This window comes from Oncorhynchus mykiss, chromosome 11 (assembly GCF_013265735.2).
Source record: "Oncorhynchus mykiss isolate Arlee chromosome 11, USDA_OmykA_1.1, whole genome shotgun sequence".
NCBI classification, from domain to species: Eukaryota; Metazoa; Chordata; class Actinopteri; order Salmoniformes; family Salmonidae; genus Oncorhynchus; species Oncorhynchus mykiss.
Genome location: NC_048575.1, coordinates 46,140,813 through 46,165,503, shown reverse-complemented (window position 1 = coordinate 46,165,503; position 24,691 = coordinate 46,140,813). Strand labels below are relative to the sequence as shown.

At 46.1% G+C, this 24,691-nt stretch overlaps 2 protein-coding genes across 9 annotated transcripts in view; one reads left to right on the top strand and one right to left on the bottom strand.

The window, feature by feature from the left end:
- Window positions 1-2,485, bottom strand: part of LOC110535755 (acetyl-CoA carboxylase 2) — a 40,963-nt gene extending 38,478 nt beyond the window's left edge. For 6 of the 8 annotated variants that reach the window (XM_036935533.1, XM_036935537.1, XM_036935538.1 and 3 more), the window contains exon 1: window positions 2,156-2,485. The gene's annotated coding sequence lies outside the window, so the exon portion shown is untranslated. The remainder of the gene's footprint in view (window positions 1-2,155) is intronic. The other 2 variants (XM_036935536.1, XM_036935544.1) reach the window with 2 other exon arrangements.
- The window catches only part of pole (polymerase (DNA directed), epsilon), a 36,983-nt gene that overhangs the window by 7,105 nt on the left and 5,187 nt on the right, over window positions 1-24,691 (top strand). Inside the window, exons 2-37 of the mRNA XM_036935548.1 lie at window positions 3,620-3,700; window positions 5,856-5,991; window positions 6,491-6,571; window positions 6,679-6,723; window positions 6,822-6,914; window positions 8,110-8,264; window positions 8,639-8,783; window positions 9,000-9,080; window positions 9,317-9,424; window positions 10,533-10,643; window positions 10,757-10,842; window positions 10,995-11,114; window positions 11,241-11,373; window positions 11,687-11,800; window positions 11,893-12,105; window positions 12,203-12,310; window positions 12,699-12,827; window positions 12,963-13,065; window positions 15,320-15,466; window positions 15,565-15,710; window positions 15,962-16,110; window positions 16,276-16,368; window positions 18,003-18,305; window positions 18,609-18,804; window positions 19,126-19,340; window positions 19,498-19,600; window positions 19,795-19,875; window positions 20,127-20,249; window positions 20,344-20,772; window positions 21,107-21,250; window positions 21,529-21,669; window positions 22,099-22,252; window positions 22,522-22,628; window positions 22,819-22,995; window positions 23,320-23,543; window positions 23,796-24,016. Coding sequence (XP_036791443.1) covers window positions 3,633-3,700; window positions 5,856-5,991; window positions 6,491-6,571; window positions 6,679-6,723; window positions 6,822-6,914; window positions 8,110-8,264; window positions 8,639-8,783; window positions 9,000-9,080; window positions 9,317-9,424; window positions 10,533-10,643; window positions 10,757-10,842; window positions 10,995-11,114; window positions 11,241-11,373; window positions 11,687-11,800; window positions 11,893-12,105; window positions 12,203-12,310; window positions 12,699-12,827; window positions 12,963-13,065; window positions 15,320-15,466; window positions 15,565-15,710; window positions 15,962-16,110; window positions 16,276-16,368; window positions 18,003-18,305; window positions 18,609-18,804; window positions 19,126-19,340; window positions 19,498-19,600; window positions 19,795-19,875; window positions 20,127-20,249; window positions 20,344-20,772; window positions 21,107-21,250; window positions 21,529-21,669; window positions 22,099-22,252; window positions 22,522-22,628; window positions 22,819-22,995; window positions 23,320-23,543; window positions 23,796-24,016 — 5,182 coding nt within the window. The 5' untranslated portion in view covers window positions 3,620-3,632. The remainder of the gene's footprint in view (window positions 1-3,619; window positions 3,701-5,855; window positions 5,992-6,490; window positions 6,572-6,678; window positions 6,724-6,821; window positions 6,915-8,109; window positions 8,265-8,638; window positions 8,784-8,999; window positions 9,081-9,316; window positions 9,425-10,532; window positions 10,644-10,756; window positions 10,843-10,994; window positions 11,115-11,240; window positions 11,374-11,686; window positions 11,801-11,892; window positions 12,106-12,202; window positions 12,311-12,698; window positions 12,828-12,962; window positions 13,066-15,319; window positions 15,467-15,564; window positions 15,711-15,961; window positions 16,111-16,275; window positions 16,369-18,002; window positions 18,306-18,608; window positions 18,805-19,125; window positions 19,341-19,497; window positions 19,601-19,794; window positions 19,876-20,126; window positions 20,250-20,343; window positions 20,773-21,106; window positions 21,251-21,528; window positions 21,670-22,098; window positions 22,253-22,521; window positions 22,629-22,818; window positions 22,996-23,319; window positions 23,544-23,795; window positions 24,017-24,691) is intronic.

Sequence of the window (24,691 nt, the reverse complement as noted above, 5' to 3'; positions counted from 1 at the left end):
CGATTAATCGGTATCGGCGTTGAAAAATCATAATCGGTCGACCTCTAGTTGGAACACTGCTGCAGGGACTTGCTTCCATTCAGCCACAAGAGCAATAGTGAGGTTGGGCGTTTACGCCTGACTCGCAATTGGCGTTCCAATTCATCCCAAAGGTGTTCGATGGGGTTGAGGTCAGGGCTCTGTGCAGGCCAGTCAAGCGCTTCCACACAGATCTCGACAAACCATTTCTGTATGGACCTCGCTTTGTGCATGGGGGCATTGTCATGCTGAAACAGGAAAGGGCCTTCCCTGAACTGTTGCTACAAAGTTGGAAGCACAGAATTGTAATTGTATGCTGTAGGGTTAACACTTCCCTTCACTGGAACTAAGGGGCATAGCTGAACCATGAAAAACAGCCCCAGACCATTATTCTGCTGCAGGGCCAAGGAAACACATTTCCTGAAGCTCCCGACGAACAGTTATTGTGCTGACCTTGCTTCCAGAGGCAGTATGGAACAAGCCTGTTACAACCGAGGAGACCATACGGGCTACTCGCTTCAGCACCCGGCGGTCCCGTTCTGTGAGCTTGTGTGGCCTAACACTTCGTGTCTGAGCCATTGTTGCTCCTATACCTTTCCACTTCACAATAAGAGCACTTACAGTTGACCAGGGCAGCTCTATCAGGGCAGAACTTTTACGAACTGACTTGTTGGAAAGGTGGCATCCTACGACCGTGCCACATAGAAAGTCACTGAGCTCTTCAGTAAGGCCATTCTACGGGCAATGTTTGTCTATGGAGATTCCATTACTGTCTGCTCGATTTTATACACCTGTCAGCAACGGGTATGGCTGAAATAGCCGAATCCACTAATAGGAAGGGGTGTCCACATAGTGTACCTAGTAGTGTACCTTGTAGAAAATCAGATATACAATCTGAATAGATTAGTCTTTCTCTCAATGCTTTACCAACATTATACAGAGAACTGACTATGTGGAGGTTGCCCCAACCACTGATCAAGGGTCAGTTATCTTCTTAGGTCTTTATCCTGCTAATTGTCAAGGTCAGGGAGTAATGTAATCTGATCCTAGTTCTGTGGTAAAGGGCAACTTCTACCTCATAATGAAAAGGACAGTCTAAAAGCACTAGACACAAATAGGCTGTAAAAAAACAATCAGCCAAATATGCTGTCTTGACAGTGCACGAGGTAGCCTGTAAATTACTGTATAATTAACCCAAATGGAATCATTTGCAGAAAAAAACCTTTTGCAGTGTTTTCGGGGACTAGGCTACATGGTACGGCAGAGCGAGGCAGGCTTTTCCTTCACTACTACCTTGTGACCAGTACACAACCGGTCTCTGGCAGCTGAAGAGAGAGAACCGAGTGGGTTTAATTCACAAGTGGGTTTTATTCACACATGAGCACGGCTGACAGCTGTCCTTGTCCCATATGGGGGAAAGGTCAGCCGTGAGGGAATGGAGTGGGGAGGGAGAGGGACAGACAAGTCATGTAAACAACAGTGGTATAGGATGAAGCACAGGACGAAAGGGCCAAATGATACCATGTCACATAAAAATACAAAATAAAAGGCATACTCTTCTCTGCCAAGTTTGAACTTCGAAGTGAACAGGCTCCTGACTCAGAATACTGGAGGGCCATTTCTAATATATGCTTTCCTCTGACATGCTTGAGTAGATTGTTATGTGCTCAATGCTCTGATTTCTAAGTATGCCCATGCAATAGTTTAAGTTTATAAAACATCAGACTAGGTCAGAAGTGATACTCATCTCATCAATATTTCAGATGGGGTAGTCTACAAAAGTACTAACGTTAGGTATCTCGGACATTGATTACAGTAGACTATCAAATCTCTGGATTTGGTGCAAAAACATTTTTCAGGGCCAATTCTACACAATATCACACAAATGTGGATGGATAATCCTGGATCTCAGGCCTAGGCTACATGTCGCATAAAGTTTCAACTCCCCAATGCTAAAATAGGCAACAATATATAGTAAACATTCCTAACCAAGCTGGGCATTGACTAGTTATATGGAAGCAAGAATAGCCTGGCTAGCTAGCTACACTCTTTACCGCGTTTTTGAAAGCCAACTATTGTCCGATGACTATGGTTAGTTCAGTACTGTAGCTAGTTAACTAATTAGTTGTAGGCTTACCTCTACCGTCCATTGCAGCTTTATTGGGCGTGTTGATGCTAACAATTGTGATGTCGACTAGCCACACGCGTGCAACAGATTAACCGTTTACCGTTTCGGAACCAAACGGAAGCAACAGAGAAACTGGAACGACCGAACGAAACAGGGCGGGACCTACCTGAATATGTCCAATTGAACCTCTCGTTTTTGTTACAAAACGTTTTTCGTTTTGAGTAAACGGTGTCAAAGAGTACACATCTTACTGTCTTATTATTATTATATCTAGCTACATCGCATGCTCACGTTGGCATGATTCATGTATTCGACAAGAGTAGATTTATTTCTAGTGAGTGGGCTAACGTAATAAATCTTGAGGTTCGGGGTCGCGATTGTTGGCATAGTTACTGAGGGGTTTCGATTATCGTTCAGGTCACGGGCCATAGACGGCGACCTGCGGCTCAACATAATCGAATTCGCAACATGTTTAGCTCGCTATGTGGTGTTGTGCTGCTAAAAATTGTTTTGGTTTGTCGCTAAAATAATCAGTTTTTCATTAGTGACTAAATTAAAACCTTGTAGCTATTATGCAAAACAATATTGCCATCAATCAATGATGCAACCTTATTCTAAAGGGGCAGATGTCTGAAGTTGTCTTCATCTAGTATTGCCTGGATGAAATGCATGGATTTTGTGAGTTGATTTCACTACCTGTAAAAAAAAACAAAAAACAATGGCCCTACAGTGTGAAAATTATTTGCAGGCAGCACGGCTGCGTTCATTACACAAACACGTAATAGAACAAGGAGTGCTGTACTGAACGACCACTTGAAAATCAGGGAGGGGTTCAGTTGTGGTTTGAAAATGCACCTCTGCCCTTTAAAAAAATACTTCAATCATTGCTCAAGCCAAACCCCAGCACATCCACCGAATGGCGTAAACGTACCTCAAAGTCTGTTCAAGAACGTTTTGGGGGAAACGTGTCGTACAGTAACGTAGCAAACGTCCAAGCGAACTGAACGCACCCGAGTTGCTACGTTTCAAAGGAACGATGAGAGGGAAGGGCTTGCGAAGTACCACCCCAAAGGCGGGGCATCCACAGAGACGTAAGACTTGACCACTCCCAAAACAATCTCGCGGCAAGAGGAGAGAACGCGCCAAATTCTGACTTGCAAAAGAACAACACCTACGTCTGTCAAAGCCTGCTAGGCTAGCTATCTAATGAGAATTTGAACGAGAAAAAGTTTTAGGGTTTCAGTTGGGTGTACGGAGAGAAGTTATTTGCCATATGCAAACCATTTGCGAGCAGTTTTATATTTTGTGTTTTCAACACAGTCAACAGTTTCGCGTGGCAACTAACGACGTTCGCCAACAGTTATCTAGCTAACGTTAGCTGTAGCTTTCACTTGCGAGGTGGATTTGCATATCTCTCACAAACTATTTGTCACTGAATGCAAGTTACCTTTTTTTCGGCCACGTTACCCACAGAATCCCGTCCAAGATGGTTTTACAAAACAGTGGACGGTACAAGTCAGAGAGGGGACAAGGGGGTGACCAGGACAATCAACAGTAAGTCACTGCCTGAAATGGCTGCATGCAAGTTTCAATTCACATGTCAACAAAATATCTCTGGTTAGCCCAATATTAGACCTCTGATTAATTACTTACTTAAAGAGACAAGATCTAAGGGCATTCTATGGCGACAGCGTGCGAGCCTGTACCTTTATACAGTGGGGCAAAAAAGTATTTAGTCAGCGACCAATTGTGCAAGTTCTCCCACTTAAAAAGATGAGAGGCCTGTAATTTTCATCATAGGTACACTTCAACTATGACAGACAAAATTGGAAAAAAAATCCAGAAAATCATATTGTAGGATTTTTTGTATTAATTTATTTGCAAATTATGGTGGGAAATAAGTATTTGGTCACCTACAAACAAGCAAGATTTCTGGCTCTCACAGACCTGTAACTTATTCTTCAAGAGGCCCCTCTGTCCTCCACTCGTTACCTGTATTAATGGCACCTGCTTGAACTTGTTATCAGTATAAAAGACACCTGTCCACAATCTCAAACAGTCACACTCTAAACTCCACTATGGCCAAGACCAAAGAGCTGTCAAAGGACACCAGAAACAAAATTGTAGACCTGCACCAGGCTGGGAAGACTGAATCTGCAATAGGTAAGCAGCTTGGTTTGAAGAAGTCAACTGTGGGAGCAATTATTAGGAAATGGAAGACATACAAGACCACTGATAATCTCCCTCGATCTGGGGCTCCACGTAAGATCTCACCCCGTGGAGTCAAAATGATCACAAGAACGGTGAGCAAAAATCCCAGAACCACACGGTTCATTCACCTAGTGAATGACCTGCAGAGAGCTGGGACCAAAGAAACAAAGCCTACCATCAGTAACACACTATGCCGCCAGGGCCTCAAATCCTGCAGTGCCAGACGTGTCCCCCTGCTTAAGCCAGTACATGTCCAGGCCCGTCTGAAGTTTGCTAGAGAGCATTTGGATGATCCAGAAGAAGATTGGGAGAATGTCATATGGTCAGATGAAACCAAAATAGAACTTTATGGTAAACTCAACTTGTCGTGTTTGGAGGACAAAGAATGCTGAGTTGCATCCAAAGAACACCATACCTACTGTGAAGCATGGGGGTGGAAACATCATGCTTTGGGGCAGTTTTTCTGCAAAGGGACCAGGACGACTGATCCGTGTAAAGGAAAGAATGAATGGGGCCATGTATCGTGAGATTTTGAGTGAAAACCTCCTTCCATCAGCAAGGGCATTGAAGATGAAACGTGGCTGGGTCTTTCAGCATGACAATGATCCCAAACACACCGCCCGGGCAACGAAGGAGTGGCTTCGTAAGAAGCGTTTGAAGGTCCTGGAGTGGCCTAGCCAGTCTCCAGATCTCAACCCCATAGAAAATCTTTGGAGGGAGTTGAATGTCCGTGTTGCCCAGCAACAACCCCAAAACATCACTGCTCTAGAGGAGATCTGCATGGAGGAATGGGCCAAAATACCAGCAACAGTGTGTGAACCTTGTGAAGACTTACAGAAAACGTTTGACCTCTGTCATTGCCAACAAAGGGTATATAACAAAGTATTGAGATAAACTTTTGTTATTGACCAAATACTTATTTTCCACCATAATTTGCAAAAAATCCTACAATGTGATTTTTCTGGATTTTTTTTCTCATTTTGTCTGTCATAGTTGAAGTGTACCTATGATGAAAATTACAGGCCTCATCTTTTTAAGTGGGAGACCTTGCACAATTAGTGGCTGACTAAATACTTTTTTGCCCCACTGTATATATAACAATTGGTACCTGATAGCTAGTTTCATGCTGCTAAAGTTACATTCATAAAATTGTAGACGGTTCTGACCGGAGAATCGCTGAGCAATGTACAATAAACTATTACATCCTTTTTTTAGATGCTAGGCTGGGGTCCAATTGAAATGCTGGTACTCAGTTCATGAAGTAAACTTAAATAACAACTCAAAATTTGGAAAAAACAAACATTTAATGATTTCTTAAATAACTTAGGAGTAGAAGTTATGTTGAATTAAAATCCCTTCCTGAGTTGACTGCCCTCAATCGAAATGACCCCAGCCCTGCTGCGTGGCTAAATGAATAGTTAACTAGTTAGTTAATTACACATACACAAAACAGTCACACTGTAGAAGTATTTCTGATGTTATGTATTCTCCTCTGTAGGGATGACCGGTCATCCATGTCGGCTGCTATCCGGCTGGAGCGCAGCCAGTTCACCGACGAGATGGACACCCGCTTCGGGTTCGAGAGGATGAAGGACCCAGGAGAGAAGACTGGCTGGCTCATCAACATGCACCCTGTAGGTCAACCACACAGACCAGAATGGGCTCTGCAAAGCAGATGATCAGGATGCCCTTAAGTTGGACCTGCTCTCTTTTAGCTTCATGTATTTCATGTTCTATTTTTATGATAGTTGTATTTGTATATATTTGTTTAACCTTTATTTAACTAGGCAAGTCAGTTAAGAACAAATTCTTACTTACACTGATGGCCTATCTGGGAACGTTCTGCCCCTGCCTTGTTCAGGGGCAGAACAACAGATTTGTACAGATTTGTATGTCAGCTCGGGGATTCGATCCACCAACCTTTCAGTTACTGGCCCAACGCTCTAACCACTGCCGCCCCAAATTGGGGATTGCATTGTGGAAGACTCTTTCTTAGGCTGACATAGACCAATAAGGTATTTATAATACAAGTCTGGTTCTTGTGCCGGAATTTAAGAACTGTTTTAGCAAGGCTTGATCATCTCATCTTAATGTGACTATTGTCAATATCTAATCCTCCTGTTCCCATCTCAGACAGAGATTCTGGACGATGACAAACGGATGGTCAGCGCTGTGGACTATTATTTCATCCAGGAAGATGGCAGCAGGTTCAAGGTGAAGATCTTGAGCACCTGATATAAACACTAGTGCAAGACTGATCACAATGGCGATGTTCAGCTGCTGCAATCTCATTCTTCTGTTTCACTTTCCTTTTGTTGTAGGTACCCCTCCCCTTTAAGCCCTATTTCTACATAGCCACTAAAAAGGTAAGTCAGGGATGACCAGGTACTCGGGTTTTTAAATGAACAGGCTTTATTGCTTCTCATATGAATGACAACGTCGACCACCCATGTGCCCCATCCAGAACTGTGAGAGAGAAGTCATCTCATTCTTGTCCAAGAAGTTCCAAGGGAAGGTGGCGAAGCTGGAGATGCTCCCTAAGGAGGACCTGGATCTGGTGAGAAACCAAACCATAGCCCATTTAGAAAAAGATAAGTCACTGAATAATAGACGTATAAAGTCATTGAGCTCGTGATCATTCTTAAAATGTGAAATTGTGTTAACCCTCTTGAGTCTAACACCATGGCCGGCCCCGCTCGTGCGTTATCATTTTGTCTATCCCCACCAGACGTCATCATGACACGCATGTTAAGTACCAAAATCAAGTGTGAATCAATTCTATTAATTTCGGGGCAGGTTGAAACAGATATGAAAGATTCAACGACATTTAGCTAGCTAGCAGTTGCTACTTAGTTTGTTCTGGATGAACGTCGGGTTGTTTTTTTATTTTACCTGACGTGCATATGGTCCTCTTTTTGTAGCTGATTCTCTGTAGAATTTTTAACCAGGAGTCATACAAAATAGTGTCTTTCTCTACTCTGACGATTTAGTCCACAGATAAAAAGGGAAACCTAGTTAGTTTTTAGTTAAACAGTATTGTGATTGGTCTCTTCTCGTTTGTCTTTCAAGCATCCGCGTGGGTTTGTATCTTTTTGATCTCCATTAAGGATTGGTCTTGCAGCGCGTCGAGCATCTCAAGTAGAACCAAAAAAAGTTACATGTGTTAGTTACCCTGGTCCCAAAAAGCCTATTCATTTTTGGTCGTTTTTTAATTTTTTTTTACTGCTCAGTACCAGGTTACCTTCAGACGAGTCTTGTGAAGGTTATGGGGTCGTCGTAGAGCAAAAGGGAGAACGCTTTCGTGTTCGTGAGTCTTAGCTTTCGATTATTATTTTGATATTAGTTGGTAGCTCAAACCACTCAGGCTATTTGTGAGAAGAGCTGTTTGCAGTTGGGACGTCGGCAACTTGAGACAAGTCTCGTGAAGTCTGTGGGCGTCGTAGAACAAAACAGAAAATATGTTTGCATTCGTAAGGGTCCAAATAGTTTATAGCTCAAACTGTTTGGACTTTTCGCCATCCTGCCATCTGACAAAACGCAAGGCGCATGTCTACCACACAGGCTAATGGCTAATACCGGCAGATTCAGTCTGTTACGCTGCAGCAGGACGTCTCTAGCGTACACGCACTGGGTTTTATATAATAAAACGTGATGACGTCAACAACGTCCACGCCGGCTCAGACATTGACCTCTGTGAGATGGCATCCAGTATTATTGTAGGATAACCATGTCAACGTATGTTTTCTCCGTAGCCCAATCACCTGGTGGGACTAAAGAGGAGCTACATCAAGCTTTCATTCAACACTGTGGATGACCTCATGAAGGTCAAACGGGAGATCTCGCCGGCGGTGCGCAAGAATCGGGAGAGGGAGAAGTCCAACGATACCTACACCTCAATGTTATCGAGGTACAGTATCTCAGTGACTCGTAGACTGACGGTGTGATTTTGGTAAACATTTTATTTTATAGCCCTATTGCCACTTTTTTTAAATGCAGTATTTAATGTGAAAATACTTGGTAAAATGTTGTACTTTCTGGTAATCATCTGAAAGTCTTTAAGAGTTAACTTTGTGGTAAAAATGGTTACCTCCTGATATTTGTTACAATATAGTAATTCTTGGGTGTTCGTTATGGTGTTAGCGTGTAGTTTCTCGGTTAAAACCCTCACAGGCTGTGGAATGAAGTGTTACTGTGATGTGGAGTGCTGTAGCACAGTATCATCGTGAAATTCTATTATTCTGGGTCTTTCGATCTGTTTTTGACGAGCTCTCTGCTCATCAGTGCGTTGGCAGGAGGCAGTGTCTCGGCAGCGGATGAAGATGGCCTGTCCAAGAAAACCTCCGACCAGATGGACAACATAGTGGACATGAGAGAGTACGACGTGCCTTACCACGTGCGCCTGTCCATCGACCTTAAGATCCACGTGGTAAGGGCCTTGGACGTTCCTGCTTGGCCAATGGATAGCCCGGGCTCCCAGATCCTTTTTGTGTTATCTCGCCACAATGACCATTGGAGTTGGCCAGACGGAACAAACGGATCTGGGACCAGGCTAGGCAGTGGGTGTTCTGTGGAATGATGGGCTTTCTCTCCACAGTAATCCCCTATGAAGACTTACAGTTCACATTCTTTGTTTCTTCCCTAGGCTCACTGGTACAACGTTCGGTACAGGGGTAGTGCATACCCTCCAGAGATCATACTGAGAAGCGACCTGGTGGAACGACCAGTAAGAACATGTTTTAGTTTAGTTTTTTTAACTTATGCCTGATGGCCATCTATCTGATGTTTTAAAATGATTTCCAGTTGTTTGGGATTATCTTTGAGCCATCCAGGTTTTTCTTGTTGTCCAGATACAACGATCTTTCTCTATCTTCATTTTTATAATTTAATTGACCGAACTCACAATCTGACTGACATTCCGAGCAGTGTTTGTAGTCGTGATTTTGTTTCCCTGTTTTTCAGGACCCAGTTGTGCTGGCCTTTGACATAGAGACCACCAAGCTTCCTCTGAAATTCCCTGACGCAGAAACGGACCAGATTATGATGATATCCTACATGATCGACGGACAGGTACGTTGGACCAGCCTGGTCTCAGGATTTGGCAAGACATTTCAAACTGCTATCTTCAGGGATGCAAACTAGTCACCTTTCGGCTAAATTCGCCGGGGAGAGAGAAATGTTGAGCAACGTTGGCCAACTTATCCGATTAAATAATTTAGTTTATGGTGTGAAAATGAGCTTGTTAATAAAGTCAGGCAGCTAACATTAGCTAGCTAACGTTGCAACATCAGATGAGCTAACATGAGTAACCTAACCAATTCTCTATAGTATTAACTGGTATACGACTCCTTGCCCTTCCTCAAGTTATAACGCAAATACTATAGTTGCCTACTGGACCCTGGCAATCTGTGTGAAACCTTAACTAGCTAACAAACTGAACTAACAGTAATGTTTCCCCCCTACAGTATGTAGAGGGAAATGAGAGAATTAGGTGAAAAATGAGGCGTTGCTTGTCAAACAAGTGGATTCAGGGATCAAGTGTAGCTGGAGCTGGGCCTGGCTTATGCTGGACGACAGTATGGTGAAAGGAACACAACACACTTAACCTTTTTTTCACCTATTCAATACAGTGGATATAAAGGGGTATGCACGCATGTAGGCTTGTGCACTTGAACGATGTCTACTATAGTGGCCACTATAATAGAGCAAAAAGAGAATGCCTGTTTGTTTAATTCTGTGTCTACTTAAGATGGTTTTTTTTCCCCTAAGTGCAATATTTAGCTGTGTCTGGTCACAAGCGTTCTATTGTAAAGGCTGTCATGGCTAACAGCAATATTAGTGTATTGTTTTTCTATTTGCAGTAAAGTTGGATTTCTTTTTTTTTAGGTTAGGTTCACATGAACCACTTTTTCTTTGACACACAGAGACGGATCATGTAGATCATATTCTTTGTTGTTTAATTGGTTAAAACCTGCGTTCCCACCTAGCAGGGATTCTTTTTTTGCATGTTTCAATGCCCCCCGTAGTTTACATCCCTGTATCTTAGTTGTCGTTAGCACAAAAGCACATCCCGATCTGGGTCTACGATGAGGATGTCCTAATCTGGAGCTCTGGATTTCCTGTCTGTTTCCCGTCTGCTTCTTTAACTGATGTCTTAACTGTTCATGATTCCTGCCAGGGCTACCTGATCACAAACCGAGAGATTGTCTCTGAGGACATTGAGGATTTTGAGTTCACCCCTAAGCCAGAGTACGAGGGACCCTTCACTGTATTCAATGAGCCGGACGAGGTAAGGAGGGGAGCATCAATAACGAAAGACAAGTAAACGCCTACGGGCATACATAAATACGTACAATATAAAGACATACATACTTGACGACATGCTGTGTTCTGTGCTTGTAGGCGGGTCTCATTCAGCGATGGTTCGAGCACGTCCAAGAAACTAAGCCCGAAATCTTTGTCACCTACAACGGAGACTTTTTCGATTGGTGAGGCGGTCTGGGGGACAGATCAACCGATCAACTCTTTGATCAACTGAATTTAGTTTGGTTTACTGTGCTCAACTGATCCCCCCCCACTTGCCTCATCACTCTCCCCTCATCCTTATCTCTTTCCCTCTTCCACTTCTCCCCTCCAAAAGGCCCTTTGTGGAGACCAGGGCTGCCCACCACGGCCTGAACATGTACAGAGAGATTGGCTTCCAGAAGGACAACCAGGGCGAGTACAGGGCTAGCCAGGCCATCCACATGGACGCCTTTAGGTAAGGGCCACCATGCATCTCATAACACAGTGCCTCGCTATCTGTGTGGTGTTGTACCTGCACAAATAATGATACGCGCACACTAACACAAACTGTCTAACCCACCTGTGTGTGTGTGTGTGCCAGGTGGGTGAAGCGTGACAGCTACCTGCCGGTTGGCAGTCACAACCTGAAGGCGGCGGCCAAGGCCAAGCTGGGCTATGACCCAGTGGAGCTGGACCCCGAGGAGATGTGCCGCATGGCCACAGAGGAGTCACAGGTCAGCTGGTGCATTCTGGGAGACACAAACACAGGCACCGCTTTTAGAAGTGGTGAGATAGGTCCTATCTCAATGTCTTTCTCTGAGTCCTGATATCCTATCTCCTCGCCGCTTTCTAATTCGTGTTGGAGGAGAAGGTCCAAGGTCCCTCCCCTTTTCGAGCCTCTTATCCAGTGTATTTTGAGAAGGAGGCGGCGTGTAAGAGAGGTTGCAAGGGATGGAGGAAAGGTGAATTGAGAACGAGTTCAAGTTGTGGGTGTAGATGTGATGCAGGTTGGTTGTCTGACTGTTTTTCCCATGGCTGTGTCCCCAGACTCTGGCCACTTACTCTGTGTCGGATGCCGTGGCCACGTATTATCTTTACATGAAGTACGTCCACCCCTTCATCTTTGCTCTTTGCACCATCATCCCTATGGAGCCGGATGAGGTTTGTCTCTTATCAGTTTGTCAGTTGAAACATGGACTGTGGGGTGGTGGGATTGGACTATTGCTCACTGGTGTGTGTGGTTGTGTGTGCAGGTGCTGCGCAAGGGTTCGGGGACCCTGTGTGAGGCGCTGCTCATGGTGCAGGCCTACCATGCCAACATCGTCTTCCCCAACAAGCAGGAGCAGGTGTTCAACAAGCTGACAGACGATGGTCACGTCATGGACTCTGAGACCTACGTGGGGGGTCACGTGGAGGCCCTGGAGTCCGGCGTGTTCCGCAGCGACATCCCCTGCCGCTTCAAAATGGTATGGCACTACTCGGGGCCCAGTCCGGTATTTGCCTGTGTGGGTATTTAGTTGACGTGTTTTGTTGACACGGTTTTCTTTCTGGTGTGTTGGACAGAATCCGGCGGCATTCGACTTCCTGCTTCAGCGGGTGGAGGAAACGCTGCGTCACGCCATCGAGGAGGAGGAGAAGATTCCCCTGGAGCAAGTCACCAACTTCAACGAGGTTTGATTTGATTTAAAATACAGGACATAAAGAAGCCACGCCAGGCCAACCAATACATGTACCAAAATTGCCGAGGATTATATAGACAAAAAGTTAGACTTGTTTCCATTGTGGCCCGCCCATTATCATGCCATCAACCTCCTTACATTTAAAAACGGTGACATCTATAGCGTTACCAACTTCTCTTGATGTGCAATCTCGGGCAACAAAACACCATCCACTCTCATTGTCAAAGTAAAAATGTTCCCCCTAAAGAAAGGGGAACATTGGAATTGACCCCCATAATGTATTTTCCATTTACACACTATCTTCACACTATTTACACACTATCTTTTCTCTGCAATGAAATGCTGTACTTTCAATGAATCATCATCTGCCCTGTCTGCAGGTGTGTGACGAGATCAAGAAGAAGCTCCTCTCTTTGAAGGAGGTCCCCAACAGGATCGAGTGTCCACTCATCTACCATCTGGACGTGGCGGCCATGTACCCCAACATCATCCTCACCAACCGCCTGCAGGTAAACTACACTGCTGTGTGAATGCGCGCACGTGTCAACAATGGATGCTCCCTTTATTGCGTGCATCATTTCGAAGGGCTCGGTCTGGCAACGCTCCAGAAAGCAACACTGTTCTGTTCCCTTTCTCTTCCTCAGCCCTCTGCTATGGTTGACGAGGCCACGTGTGCTGCCTGCGATTTCAACAAGCCGGGGGCCAACTGTCAGAGGAAGATGAGCTGGCAATGGAGGGGGGAGATCAGTAAGTTCATGTAGTGTGTGTGTTGTTAACTCGAAATGACACAACGACAAGGTTCCAGTTTAACAAAGTTTACTATACTATATGAACACACAACATGGTAGCCATTCCACTCCAGGCTAGGTCCATCAACGATAAGACTCAGGCGCACTCTTGACTGAGTGATAGTCCCGTAATTACAGAAATATAGGGATACATAAAACACTAACTTAACATGTGTTGCGGAGGTCAGCTCTTTTTAGACTGGCCTCTGTTTTCTGCTGCTGTACCAGTGTCACCCTAAGCCCTTGCTTTGCTTTAAAGACGGTCTATTTCAGAGATGTAACTTGTCACAATGGCTGAAACTTAATGTTAAATTCATATCTACCTACCATCGTATCCAAGTCAATATGACACCAATGTCGAGGAAAATTAGCAAATCAACTTGATTGGGGGCGGCAGGTAGCCTAGTGGTTAGAGCATTGGGCCAGTAACTGAAAGGTTGCTAGATCGAATCCTCAAGCTGACAAGGGTAAAAATCTGTTGTTAACCCACTGTTCCTAGGCCGTCGTTGTAAATAAGAATTTGTTCTTAACGGACTTGCCTTGTTAAATGTTTTAAATTGGAGGTACACAACAAAACTTTCATCATTAGCTGTCCAGTCGTTACCAAGACCCACATACTGGAATTTTAACAAGGTAGTTTTCAGAAAAATTATTTCCACCCACCTAGCTCAAATTCCAGTCGTCGGATTAAAACGAGACTATAGTGTCCGTAAAGTGACCATTTGACATAAAACATGTTGGATCGACTAAATTTGTAGGTGCAATAGTTTCTTACGTGTTGATAATTTATCGCTCTCACGTGCCCATTTCTGTCCATTAAGAACCAACGATGTGCTTCCTTTTTGAAGCATTTCCGACAATGCGAACATATTTTTCATGTCGACCAATTAGATGGCTAGCTAGCCTTACCTAGCTAACGTTAGCGTGCGTACCCAAAGTACAGCAGTTAGTCTCTGTAACTAGCTAACACCAGTTATCTGAAAGATGGCTAACAGTTAACTAACGAACAGGAAAAAATCTATTTGGTTGTGGAAGGTTTTTACACAAATTACTTAAGCCATTAGCAGCTAGCTGTTTGAGAAGGTTTGAATCCTAAGCAACCTCCATACACATTGTTTGAAGTACAATAGACCAACATAGCTACTGTAGGTCAAAGCTGTGTGCTGGAAAACCTTGGTAGAGCATGGGTGGAGTAGGCATTTTGGTGCTCCATGTGAATTTCTTCTGTTTTTTTGGGGGGTGGGGTGCTTCATGCCAATGCCTGCTTCTCACTTAAAACAGTTTTTTGTTTTTAATGGTAATTAGGGCTGGGCAATATGGCTATGAATTGTCCAGAAATCTATTTAATTGTTTTAAATAAGCTTTTTGTACAATTTTAAATACACGGCATTTAAAACATTCAAGCAATAATCAAATAAATTCAGGGCTTGTGAAATGTATACCTCGGCTAAATATAAGTCTTCCACAACCATAAAACCCACTAATAATTTAATTATTTTTATCAAAATAGTTTACCCTGCTTTTTTTTTCTTCAATAATCTGGCTTCCAACTCAGTCTATGAAAATGCCATTTTTGTTCCAAATTTAACCAGAACCATGCCACACTGCACATTCACTAATAATGAATGACTTCAAGTAGAAGGCATTAGAGAAAATCTATTCAAGTCTCATTTAAGTGTCTCAAGCACAAGCCCACATGCTAGTGAGTCAGCCAGCGGATCTCTATATTTCAAGTTTGCCAACTTGGATCCATTTGCCAGCTAGTAAGGTAGAACAGTTGAATTGTCATGAGCACACCCTTCTGTCCGTCTCCAACGGTTTGAACAGCGTGCTAGCCTGTCCGCTTTGTTCAGATGTTCAAATCAGGTGGCCTATCTTCAGTGTCCATATAACCCGATTTTCTGTTGGACCAAATGGCAAGTTGAAACCGCTTGTCAGAGAGAAAGAAGTGATCTCTCATCTTTGTTGTTGTGAGTGGCAGGGGGGGAGGGGCTTTGTGTGCGTGCATGCGAGTAAATGGGAAGAGGTACGCAGCACAGAAGGAGACGAGACCAAAAGGCAACAAGCGGACATAGGCGCTCATAAAAATAATGATTGAAAGGCATTTGGAATATCGTGCTCAATTTTATTTGGATTAATTCAATATATTGCCCTAATTGTAATTGCCTCTTTCTTCCCTTCCCGCTCACCTGCTTGCTCCGCCCTGTCTGCAGTGCCGGCCAGCCGCAGTGAGTTCCACCGCATCCAGCAGCAGCTGGAATCAGAGAAGTTTCCTCCGCTCTTCCCTAACGGCCGGCCGCGGGCCTTCCATGAGCTCAACCTGGAGGAGCAGGCCCGCCACGAGAAGAAACGCCTGGGCGGTGAGCGAGGGAGAAATTTAGATTGCCCAGAAGTAGTCGGTGAGTTACTGTTGTGCACTTCACTTCATGACATTCGCGCGCTGTCTGTTCTGTCCCAGACTACTGCAGGAGGGCCTATAAGAAGGTCCGCCAGACCAAGCTGGAGGAGCGGGTCACCACCATCTGCCAGAGGGAGAACTCCTTCTACGTGGACACTGTGCGAGCCTTCAGAGACCGTCGCTATGAGTTTAAGGGACTGCACAAGGTACTTGCCAAAGAGCTACCATACTTATTTCCTCTTCTCCCACTAGAAACTAGCCCCAAAGATATCATGCATACAACGCAAGGTGTGCATTTGACATGGGGAGGAATACCATTTTTACACTCGTGCCAACCCAAACCGTGCTGGCTTTTTGTTGTTGTTGTTGTCGCTACATTCATGATTCCAGGGACAATGCCTGTCCGCAGCGTGTTAAGTGTTTCCCTCTCTCCTCTCCGTCCTCTGTGGTCCTGCAGGTGTGGAAGAAGAAACTGTCTGCAGCCCAGGAAAGTGGTGACGCTGCCCTGGTGAAGCGCTGTAAGAACATGGAGATCCTCTACGATTCTCTCCAGCTAGCCCACAAGTGCATCCTCAACTCCTTCTATGGCTACGTCATGAGGAAAGGGTAGGTGCAGCTGCAGCGTCTCTCCCCCCCCTTCCCAGAGAGGAATATTTACTTTTATCGAGAGAGAGAAAAAATGATCTGGGCTGTGTTCAGTAGGTAGAAAATGTTTTTGCAACCTGTTGACAGTGCTGCTGTGTTTGTGTGGTTGCCATGTCTTTCCACTAGGGCCCGCTGGTACTCCATGGAGATGGCTGGCATCGTGTGCTACACCGGAGCCAACATCATCACCCAGGCCAGAGAGATCGTGGAACAGATTGGGTAACTAAATAATGTCCATCCTCTTAAATGCTTTCTTTTTTTAGCACTCATGTCATGGAGACTTGTCTTTTTAGAGAGACCTGTGTGTAGTGCTGGGTAGCACACGGATCATGCATGAACAGCACTCTGCTTCACCATGGCTGTACATGGCATGGTCACAGGTATTTTTTTATTGTTACAGTGAATATACCCTGAACAAAAAATATAAACCCAACATGTAAAGTATTGGTCCCATGTTTCATGAGCTGAAATAAAACATCCCAGAAATTGTCCATGTGCACAAAAAGCTTATTTCTCTCAAATTTGTTTACAGTACTGTTAGTGAGAATTTCTAATTTTCCAATGCAATCCATCCACCTGACAGGTGTGGCATATCAAGAGGCCAATTAAACATCTTGATCATTACACAGGTTCACCTTGTTCTGGGGGACAGTAAAAGGCCACTCTAAAATGTGCCGTTTTGTCACACAACACAATGCCACAGATGTCTCAAGTTTTGAGGGAGCGTGCAATTGGCATGCTGACTGCAGGAATGTCCACCAGAGCTGTTGCCAGAGAATTTAATGTTTAATTTCTCTACTATAAGCCGCCTTCAACATCGTTTTTGAGAATTTGGCAGTACGTTCAACCGGCCTCGCAACCGCAGACCACGTGTACGGCGTTGTGTGGACGAGCGGTTTGCTGATGTCAACGTTGTGAACAGAGTTCCCCATGGTGACGGTGTGGTAATGGTATGGGCAGGCGTAAGTTACAGACAACGAACACAATTGCATTTTATCGATGGCAATTTGAATGCACATGAATACCGTGATGAGATCCTGAGGCCCGTTGTCGTGCCATTCATCTGCCACCACCATCACATGTTTCAGCATGATAATGCACAGCCCCATGTCGTGAGGATCTGTGCGCAAATGTCCCAGTTCTTCCATGGCCTGCATACTCACCAGACGTGTCACCCATTGAGAATGTTTCGGAAGCTCTGGATCGACATGTACGACCGCGTGTTCCAGTTCCCGCCAATATCTAGCAACTTCCCACAGTCATTGAGGATGAGTGGGACAACATTCCACAATCAACAGCATGATCAACTCTATGACAAGGAGATGCCACTCTGCATGAAGCAAATGGTGGTCCCACAAGATACTGACTGATTTTCTGATCCACGCCCCTACCTTTTTTTAAGGCATCTGTGACCAACAGATGCACATCTGTATTCCCAGTCTTTTGAAATCCATAGATTAGGGCCTATTTAATTTATTTCAATTGACTGATTTCCTCATATGAACTGTAACTTGGTAAAATCTTTGAAATTGTTGCATGTTGTGTACCAAGCAAAAAGGCAGTAACTGCTTATTTGGTCTAAAAATGAGTTAATGTTATTTTTGCTACATTAAATACATGCTTAATCATGTGGACAAGTATCCTGCCTCTATTGTGTTTTTTAGAAAATGGGGGTCATGTTAGCAGTAACTGCATAAAGTTACTGTGAAACCAAGGTAAATTAAAGCAATTGTTCTCAGTTCCATTTTGCTTGGTAGGGCAGCATAGTTTCCTCCCCCCTCCCCATATATATTTTCTGTTTTCGATGCAAACTCGACCACTTATGTTACGGTGTTTTGTCTGTGGCACTACAGGAGGCCTCTGGAGCTGGACACGGATGGTATCTGGTGCGTCCTGCCCAACACCTTTCCCGAGAACTTTGTGGTGAAGACGAGCAACGAGAAGAAGCCCAAGGTGACCATCTCCTACCCGGGCGCCATGCTCAACATCATGGTGAAGGAAGGCTTCACCAACGACCAGTACCAGGAGCTGGTGGACCCTGCCTCGCTGACCTATGAGACGCGGGCGGAAAACAGCATCTTCTTCGAGGTGGACGGGCCCTACCTGGCCATGATCCTGCCCGCCTCCAAAGAGGAGGGAAAGAAACTGAAGAAAAGGTACATACTGGCGATTGGGGGGGAATATGGAGAATGATGGTTCTCCTTTCTTGGTGGCCAGCTGGCATCATTTATCCAAATTGAATTAGTAGTCACATGCTTTGTGAAAAACAGGTGTAGACTAACAATGAAATGCTTACTTGCGGGCCCTTCCCAACAATCAGAGAGAGGGAATCCAGCCAATGACATTGATAATCACATGGTTACGACATTCTCCTGATAACACTGATTGCGACATTCTCCTTATAACACAATTGCGACATTCTCCTGATAACACTGATTACGACATTGCCCTGTGTCCAGGTACGCTGTGTTCAACGAGGACGGCTCGCTGGCCGAGCTCAAGGGTTTCGAGGTGAAGAGGCGAGGCGAGCTGCAGCTCATCAAGATCTTCCAGTCGTCTGTGTTCGAGGCCTTCCTCAAAGGCACCACTCTAGAGGAGGTGTATGACTCGGTGGCCAAGGTGGCCGACTACTGGCTCGACGTGCTCTACAGCAAGGTAACGTGCTTGTTTCCTGGCGCGCGCCCGTGTGTGATAACTTTACATTTGATCAGTTCTTCATTCATCCATGTACTAAAAGAGCGATCCAACCTGGGCCGTTGTAATAATATTCCCCATCTCTGCTTGCATGTTGAAAGCTACATCAGCCGGACCCCGTTCATTCGGGGGGGAAATGTTGCGGAAAGTTGCAGATTGTCAATAGTAGAGAGCTGACGTGATTCCCCGTTGCAGGCGGGGCTACATGTCAGAGGGCGTGTTTGTTAGAAGTAATCTGAGCGTTCTACTATGCTGTGTCCTGACGGGATTTGTTTTGCCCAGGCTGCCAACATGCCAGACGCGGAACTGTTTGAGCTCATCTCGGAGAACCGCTCCATGTCGCGGAAGCTGGAGGACTATGGCGAGCAGAAGTCCAACACCATCAGCACGGCCAAGCGTCTGGCCGAGTTCCTGGGTGACCAGATGGTGAAGGACGCCGGGCTGAGCTGCCGCTACATCATCTCCCGCAAGCCAGAGGGCACGCCGGTCACGGAGCGGTGAGGCAGACGACCCACACTCCACAACCATAGACTGACAGTCATGGCTCCTCACTTCCCGTTTTGTCTTCAGCTCATTTTAGTGTAGTGTCGCTTATTGCTAATGACGACAGTGGAGAAGTGTTAATTCCTCTCTCTCTCGTTCTCTCTCTGACAGGGCCATCCCCCTGGCCATCTTCCAAGCTGAACCCAGTGTTAAGAAGCACTTCCTGCGCAAGTGGCTGAAGATGCCCAGCCTCCACGACCTGGACATCCGTTCCGTAAGTCTCTGGGCGATTTTCACTTCATGACGCTTCCATATTGGCACACTGCAATGCAGCGATACAAAGACTGTTGATGTGCTGAATGGGCGATTTAAAAAAATATATATATATTTGTATAAGAGTGACGCAATTCTTATAGCGTTTTAGCTGAGTCACAGTCACTAACGAGTTTAGCCATGGGCTCTCTCCAGATCCTTGACTGGAGCTACTACATTGAGAGATTGGGTAGTGCCATCCAGAAAATCATCACCATTCCAGCTGCCCTGCAACAGGTAAACCCACAGCAGCTCTGATCCGTGGCTCTGAGGTGAAGGTGCTCCTAGGTGTAGATCTAGGATCAGCTTGCCCTCCCCGAATCCTAACCTTACCCATTAGTGGGGGGTGGGGGGGGTGCAAAACTGATCCAAGACCAGTGCCTAGGTGCAACTTCACCCTACTCCTGATCCATGTAGATTATTTCAAGTTGTACCTGCTCCGTGCTCGCTGCTCACCCTATCTGGTCCCGTTATGATCCGGGCTGTAGGTGAAGAACCCCGTGCCCAGAGTGCGCCACCCGGACTGGCTCCACAAGAAGCTGCTGGAGAAGAACGACATCTACAAGCAGAAGAAGATCAGCGAGCTGTTCACCAGCGAGGGCAAGAGACAGGTACACCCGCCTAGCCAACGGTTAGCGGCGACACGCACAGAAAGACGCACACACCCACTCACGCCACTCCCCCTCTCTTGCCTCCCCCTCTCAGGTGGCCCATCATGCCCTGGAGGCAGGGCAGGCGGCTGACATTGAGGACTTTGGAATGCCTGCCCGACCCCTGCAGCCGGCCATACTGATCAGCACGAAGCGCAAGCGGGTGTCGCAGGGAGAGAACAGCCAGGCCGTGGAGTCCCAGGAGATGGAGCTCACCCAGTCCTGGAGGGAGATCCTCGGCCCTCCACCACCCACTGGGGAAACGCAGGAGGCGCGCCTGGTGTGGCTGCGCTACCACAAGAAGAAGTGGGAGCTGCAGCTGCGGCAGAGGAAGGAGCGCCGGAAGCGCCGGCGCCTGCTGGACGGCGAGGTCCAGGCCATGGGGGGAGGGGTGATCCGGGACGCGGGCCCCGCCACAGGCCTGGGTAGCTTCCTCCGCCGCACGGCGCGCAGTATCCTGGACATGCCCTGGCAGATCGTACAGGTGGGTTAAGTTAGGCCTACGGGGGGGGGGGGGGTCAAATAACATTTAGTTAGGCCGGTTTCCGGGACACAGATCAAGCCTCGTGCTGATCTAAAAAAGCATGCTGCTGCTCAATCTGTTTAAAGTATTTTGTACAGGACTAGGCTTAAACTGTGTGCACGCTGACTAAAACGCTTTTGTTTTGTTTCTGAATAGTTCATGGGAACTGTACAGAACAGAAGGAAAACAACCTGTATATATCTTGTGAATGCTCTTCCTAATTAATATAATGCTTAAACCCAGAAGTCTGTGTGTGACTGGATGTCCTGTCCTCTCCTCTCTCTCTCTCCCCCAGATTGCAGAGACCAGTCACCCTGGGCTGTATAAGCTGTGGGCTGTGATCGGCAGTGACCTGCACTGCATGAAGCTCAACATCCCGCGGGTGTTCTACGTCAACCAGAAGGTCCCCAAGCAGGAGGAGGGAGCCACATACAAGAAGGTACATGTTAGTCCCATGAGAGACGGATTGATTAATAGACCCGTGACAATCTCCCTCCGCTGACCGCTCAAGCCTCCCGACCCTCTCGTGAGCGTCAGTCTACTCTTGAATGATATGTCGTCGGTTTCAAATTGCCTGGCTTTTTTTTTGTTGGTGTCGCTTAAAAGCTTGTTGGGTTTTTTTTTCTTCTTTGTAATGAAAAGCTCTATAAATGTAAAATTTCTCATCATTACTGTTATTATTTGATGACTGAGCACTCTGTTTTTTGTTCTGTGCAGGTGAACCGCCTTCTGCCACGCTCCAACGTCGTCTACTACCTGTACCAGTACTCTGTCCCTGAGGACATGTACCAGGAGCACATCAACGAGATCAACGCTGACCTCTCTGCCCCAGACATAGAGGGGGTCTACGAGACACAGGTACCTACCAGGGGTTAGGATAGGACAAGGTCGTGTTCCTCCTGGATGTGTACAAGAAGCAGTTAGGTGGGGTTAATCCAGTGTTGTGTGTCTTGGTTAGCGTGTTTAACATTTCATAGCTAGGGAAATCTAATCAATGGCTGTGTTTTGAGTGTTAGTCTCTGTGTGTGCAGTACAATTTTTTTTGTTATACATATATATAAACAGAATTAAGTTTTAAAATAAGTTTGTAAAATAAAAGTCCAGGTAGCCCAGGCATGTTTTTCATCTGTTTTATTTTGTTTGGTGCCTAATGAACAACCCTCTCTCTCTCTCTCTCTCTCTCTCTCTCTCTCTCTCTCTCTCTCTCTCTCTCTCTCTCTCTCTCTCTCTCTCTCTCTCTCTCTCTCTCTCTCTCTCTCTCTCTCTCTCTCTCTTTATTTCCCCCAGGTCCCTCTGCTGTTCCGGGCCCTGGTACAGCTGGGCTGTATGTGCATGGTCAACAAGCAGTTGGCCCGGGACCTGGGCGGCCGGGAGGCTGAGACGTACGACCTGGAGCACCTGGAGATGAGGTCCCTGGCCCAGTTCAGCTACCTGGAGCCTGGTAGGACTAGCTCCCACTGACACTGCAGATTCCCTTCACTGTTTCTCTACTGTGTCTCAATGTGTCGTCCATATATTTGACATCTATTTGTAATCTTTCTTTACCTGTATTTTTTTTAAAGTTATTGTGTTGACTGATTTGACATTTACTATGATGTAAATCAACCTAAACCTGGCATTTCTTCCTTTTGGTGCCTAATGAACACGACCCCTTACATGGAACGTGACGATGGGAGCGTTGAATCAGTATTGTTGTGTTGTCTTCCCCAGGGAGCGTCCGACACGTCTACCTTTACCACCACAGCCAGGGCCACAAAGCCCTGTTCGGCCTGTTCATCCCCTCACAGCGCAAGGCCAGCATCTTTGTCCTGGACACGGTAAGACCACACCTCATCTACTCTACCCAGGCACCCTACACATCAGATTTCCCCTTTAAAATAGTTGACTTTTCCCTTGTACTGCTTCATTACACAAACGTGTGACGCGAGAGTGATTAATTTCCTAGGAAATTGTTGAAGAAAAAAAAGACATCAAGTCCCCTTCGTCTTCCTCCCCTTCCTACCTTAGGTTCGCAGTAACCAGATGCCCAACCTGAACACCCTGTATGGGGCAGAGCGTACAGCTCTGCTGGAGAAGACCAGCGAAGAGCTCCTGCCCCCCGAGAAACACACCTTTGAGGTGCGGGCTGAGAACGACGTGAAGGCCATCCACCGAGCCCTGCAGCGCATACTGCTCAACTACAAGGTACCTCCATCCACTGCACCCCTGTCACCTGCATGGTTCTGCCACTCTATTGCTCTCTCCAGCTTGTTCTCGGGTGTGTTGTTTTGTTTAGGCCTTCTCTGTCTCTAAAGTTTTCAGACTTGCTATTGAAGGTGTAAGGTTATATGCTTATCACAGATGAATAGGATAGAGCAGTGTCGTTTTGCAACTGAAAACGTAAATGAGCATTTCTTATTGGGCAAGTGCAGGTCCTCCCTCCGGGTTTCAGTCCAATTTCTTCCGTTTGGTGCATAATGAACACGGCCCTGGTAACACTATTGACCGTTGTCCTCTCGCTGTATTCAGGGGGAGCGCCGCGGGCCCACCCTGATCGCAGTGCAGTCCAACTGGGAGCTGAGGCGGCTGGTGGCGGGCATGCCGGTGCTAGAGGAGTTCCCGGTGGTGCCGGTGCATGTGGTGGACGAGATCAGCTACAACGTGCTGGACTGGCAGCGCCACGGTGCCCGCCGCATGGTCCGCCACTACCTCAACCTGGACAGCTGCCTGTCGCAGGCTTTTGACATGGCCAGGTAGGTAACACAGCACGAGACTAGGTCTGTCTCCTGGCTCTGTACACCTAGCACAGTCTACATGGCACATCTGGAATAAGAACCCTGGGGGGGGGGTTACGTTACATTCTATTTGTGTATATACAAAAACAATATAATAATCTTCACACTTTACATATTTAGTCTGGGGTTTCATTTGTGTCATATCATTGACTTTTATGCTCATTTTGGGCTACTGTCGCTTACTGTTCCCTCTCCTCCATCCCACCTCAGATACTACCACTTGCCGGTGGGGAACCTGCCCCACGACGTGTCCATCTTTGGTTCTGACCTGTTCCTGGCCAGGCACCTGAGGAAACACAACCACCTGCTGTGGCTGTCCCCCACCGCCAGGCCTGACCTGGGGGGCAAGGAGGCCGACGACAGCAGGCTGGTGATGGAGGCTGATGACCGGGGCTCCATGGAGATCAACGCTCAGGGCTGCTACTCAACAGGTAGCCAGCCTTACTCATTCACACACACCAGAGCTGGGCCGTATAGACAAACGGTCAAATCATGATACATTTAAACATTTAGCTTGATAACAATAAATACAACCAATAAAATGAAAAAATACATGAATACGTAGTTGCTTCCCCATAGCGATTTTTTTCAGATGTCTTTGATACAAGAAAAAATGTCAATTTCTTCCATCATATCCAGGAGATGCATGATTTGCTATTTTGATGTGCAACATTTTAAAAATATGACCCAGAATTATCTCATTTCTTTTGGCTCTTTTTCTAGATGAATTTGTCAACCCCCCGAAAAAAATTGCAAACTTACGTAGGCTACATCATTCACCGCCGGAGGAAGTGGGAATCCAAAAACACTTTGCTAGATTGCGCTAATTATGATTTTGGTGCTCGATAGCTATGTCATTTTAATGAATGTCCTACTCAAACTTCCCAGCTCCTAGGCGTGGGCCTACTTGATGTGTTCACTGCAAAGGCCACGCTCCGTGTGCACACCAAAACCGTATGGCTTAGCCAGCTGTCGTCGTAAAGTGGTGCCATTTGCTCGATATTGAGAGTTGAGAAATCGATGAGACACGCACAGGAAGCTGAGACACTCTCCCATCTTTTAACGGAAACGACAGTAGTTAAGTAGTTGCATTTTGAAAGGTTGCA